Source organism: Phanerochaete carnosa, assembly GCF_000300595.1.
Source record: "Phanerochaete carnosa HHB-10118-sp unplaced genomic scaffold PHACAscaffold_6, whole genome shotgun sequence".
Lineage (NCBI taxonomy): Eukaryota > Fungi > Basidiomycota > Agaricomycetes > Polyporales > Phanerochaetaceae > Phanerochaete > Phanerochaete carnosa.
In genome coordinates, this window is record NW_006767633.1 from 3,407,326 (window position 1) to 3,411,355 (window position 4,030).

Below are 4,030 nucleotides of genomic sequence, written 5' to 3' on the forward strand. Positions count from 1 at the left end.
CCAGCTTAAGACTGAAGATCTTATTCCAGGGAGTTTGCAGCCCTATATACCCTACAGGGTAGGTACCATACAGTATTACATAAATACACTCTGACCTACTTTAAAGTCCTATATAAAAGCTGAGCCAGAGCTTGACAAAGCCTGACATGAGTCTGATAAAGCCCAGTTTACATAGGGGCTGAGTTTGGACTGAGCCTAATGCTGACTTGATTAATATAGGAGCTGGAGAGTTATGATGGGAGAAAGAGGTAAAAATAGGAGAAACATAGAGACAGAGGTAAAAGAGTGAAAATAAGTGAAAATAGGTGACAGGCTGAGACAGAAGAAGCCTGCTATAATGCAGAACATTTCTACATGTTATAGGTCCTTCAAACCTTTAAGTATGCTTCTGATACTGTGTATTATATGTGCATGATGCTCTAAAAGCTGTAATAGCTCTTAAAGCCTAGCACACATGGATCCATGGGTCAACTCAGAGCTGAACCCACAGGTATGAACCTTCTCAAAGCGGCAACCCAGAGCCACGTGGGGTACTTTCCATGTCTCACCCATACCCATGGGTACTGAACTTACAAGTCATGGCTCGACTCATGAGTTTGTATTAGGCATGGCAGGTACAGCAGATACAGCGTTTCATTCAGGAGTAATACATGTATATTACTCATTGGCATGCTCTCCAATGATGTTATCATAATCTCCTTCTTAGTCCATCAGCAAAGCAGGCAGATCAGTGTCATTCACTTGAAGAGTCTTCATGAGCTCAGTGAGTTTGGCTATGTCATCGTATGCAGTTTCAGGTGTGACAGCAGCACTAGCAACATTAGTGGCATCTTCTGGTGATGGAGCAGGAGCAGGAACCATAGTCTAGAGTTAAGTGCAATGAGAACAGTATGAAATGACATAGGAATGTGCATGCATCTCACACACCACAAGATCAGAACTGTCATTGCTAATGACATCATTTTGATTAGCATTGGCTTTAGCTTCTGTGAGCTCATTGGCACAAATAAACTCACGTCTGACCATTTTGATCAAGCCAAAGAGGGTAGGATCCAATTGGTCTTGAACGACAGGATTGATAAGCATTTTATATCCCTTGAACCAATGGCTGACTTCTCCAAGATTGTTGATACGTCGACAAATAAGTCCAAGCTTGAGAGTATAAAGACAGTGACACACCTGTTCACCATGTCCTTCGACTTCAATTAGCTCTGCTAGATAGATACACCCAGTTGCTAGATCTGTCTAATGATCCATCACAACACAAAACTGTGGGAGGCCCTGCAAGCCGGCTACAGCATTCATGAGCACTGAGGCAGACATTTGGAAGATAGCAAATAGTAGCTGACCTGAGACAGCATAGCTTCTGCAGTTTTTAAATCCATGAGATCTGTGTAATCTTGAAACACCATTGTCAATGAAATGTCCGTGCTTGCAACAAAGGCAAGAGTGGTGAAGTACACAGTTAAAAAGAATATCTGCAGCTGGGAAGTGCTAAGCGCTGCCCATGAATAATGGGCAAGTTCAACCTCCGTGCTTCTTCTGCAAGTTCAACAATTGACTCTCGCCCTCTCTCATATGTCATAGCACTTTTGTGTATCTACAGGTACGTCAGTGAGTTTATTATGTGGTCTTTGTTCAGACTATGACAATGTTTTAACTGTAAAGAAACAAGAAGCTGGTCTGAGCAAGCTGAGTGTAGCTGCATGGCCTCTGAAACAGCGGAAGCAGATATAGAGTCTGGTGAGTCATCTGTAAATCTATGAATCTCTCTGAATATAGATTAGGAACGTACATTTTGCCTGTCAGAACCCTTAGCAGGCATGAAACTGCTTACCTGAGGTGATTCGGCTGACCGCTCCTTGTGCAACATGAATCTGGCAGCTCTCATTGGATAGCAAACCTGTGAACAGCCTGTGCACACACATGCACAAGTGCAAAGAGTCAGCCAACAAGTTCACCTGACTCGTGAAGCTCCAGTAGTTGTTAGGTGTGGTGCACTGTATGCTCTTTACCTCACTCCTGATCTTAGCACCTGCATTGTCCTCTCAGTCCCTCGCCTTCAGCCCACTATGTCAACATGCAAGCAGAACAAGACTGCTGAGCCAGACAATTCAACTGTGTCTGGTGATGACAAAGTTGAAGAGGTCTTGCAGCCAGTAAACTTAGTCACCGCACAGGCCAAAGAAGATGAACACAAGAAGGCACATTTTGAGAAGAAGTACAAAGTATCAGAGCACACAGATACGGAAGTTCTAAGTACGCTAAGATATAAACTCTTGCTGTCTTCTCTACTAACATCTGTTATAAGAGCTTCAGCAAGCCTTGTAGCAGTTGGCAGTGTACGAGCATTTTCATGCTCCCAAGATTGTGTGAATTGAAGGTGAAATCAAGTATAAATTTGTCTGTAAGACGAGGTCAGTACACATTACAGCCAGCCTTGCAATTCAACTATGCACCATTTCAGCACGTCGGCAAAGCTGCTTATGCGTGCTTGTTGGGATGATTCAACAAGCAACCTTGTTTGTCATGTCACAGCATGCATAAAGAGCTCCAAGCCACCTGCCAGTCAACAGGGAATTGATGCCTTCATTCAAAGCACGACTTACAATCTGGCCAAATTTTGCTTCAAGCTCGCAACTTGGATTGCGCACTGCCACCGGCCCTATGCCATCATACAAGACCCTGGGTTCCTTGACCTCCTACACATGCTCAACCTCTAAGGTCGATGTCTCTCACCCCACCACTATCTCACACATCACTATTGGAAAGATCCTTTAAGTATGCCATCTTTCTCATGTGCATGTACTTGCTTGCTAACACTGTTCACTAGGAGCACCCTGGCCATCTATACTTGTGTCTCGATGGATGGACATCTTTGAACATGATTTTATTTCTAGGGATCACAGTCTATTGTGTACACGAGGGCAAAATGATTTCATTCATACTCGACTTCATCATGCTGACAAAGGCACACACTGGCATATACCTTGCTCAGCAGCTTGCAGTATGCCTCAAGCAGTATGGTATTGAAGATAAAGTATGGCTGTTTTGTCTCTCCACATTATCATCACTCACCTGCCATTCTAGATTCTCGCAATTACTGCCGACAATGCATCAGATAATGCAACAATGGTTGCCAAACTTGAGACTTCACTCAGTGGTATCAACAGCCACCAGATGTGTGTTCGCTGCTTTGCTCATATTCTCAACCTTGTAGTTAAGGTATGCCATTGTCCTCTACATTTCTCTTACATCTGTTTAAGCTTCACTTTCTAGGCTATCATCTCACCCTTCATGCGCAAGGCCAAGCACAGCTCAGATGCTTCTGGCAACAATTGCAGCTCTAACTCAGGTACAGAGTCAGATGACACAGAAGACATGGATGACAATGATGACAGTGCTGCAGACAACCGTGCAAGCAGTGCAACAGCTACTAAGAAGTGCAAGGGTCGCTCAGAGCCAAAGATGCGAGACCGGAAGAAACTGAGAACAAGCGCGAAGGCTACCGACTATGACAAAGAAGCAGAGTGATGTGGACTTGCGTCAACACACCACGAGGGATACTAAGTGGATCTAAACAGAAGGCGGCGCCGACGAGGTCTGGCGACTAGTGTGTTAGCTTATTCAGCTAGCCCAATAAACCAAGTTTATATTAGCAACTGTACTACAATACAAACGAAGGCTTACCTAGCCCAATAAACCAAGAGGTTGAGATGGGGCTAGGTAGCGATGAAGGGGGTCCTTATATACTAGTCAAAGTGCGCACGGACCAGGCATTACATAAGCGGCTGGTGCTACGGCGACTGCTAGTGTCTAGGGGACTTAGGCGGGGAAACGAGGGCCGGTGTGTCATACCGTATGACGTTGTCGGGCCGACGGGGATAGGAAGTCCGTTGCCGATCGGACTCGGAGGTAGACGGGGACCGGTGTGTCATGTTGTATGACGTTGTCGGATTGACGGAGATCGGATGTCTGTTGCTGGTCGGAGAGCGGCTGTTACCGAGGAAGCGTGATGCGGCGACGAGGC

The 4,030-nt window shown here is 45.3% G+C and overlaps 2 protein-coding genes across 2 annotated transcripts; one reads left to right on the plus strand and one right to left on the minus strand.

The window, feature by feature from the left end:
• Nucleotides 1-702: 702 nt before the first annotated feature.
• PHACADRAFT_30021 (uncharacterized protein) lies at nt 703-1,086 on the minus strand (the record flags this gene model as incomplete). The annotated part of the gene is made up of 2 exons (XM_007396494.1): nt 703-864; nt 928-1,086. 2 exons carry the CDS (start codon nt 1,084-1,086, stop codon nt 703-705), a joined length of 321 nt encoding a protein of 106 aa, XP_007396556.1.
• A 986-nt stretch (nt 1,087-2,072) lies between these two features.
• PHACADRAFT_197322 (uncharacterized protein) lies at nt 2,073-2,331 on the plus strand (the record flags this gene model as incomplete). The annotated part of the gene is made up of 2 exons (XM_007397502.1): nt 2,073-2,259; nt 2,312-2,331. The coding sequence occupies 2 exons, from the start codon at nt 2,073-2,075 to the stop codon at nt 2,329-2,331; spliced, it is 207 nt and encodes a 68-aa protein (XP_007397564.1).
• Between the last annotated feature and the right edge of the window lie 1,699 nt (nt 2,332-4,030).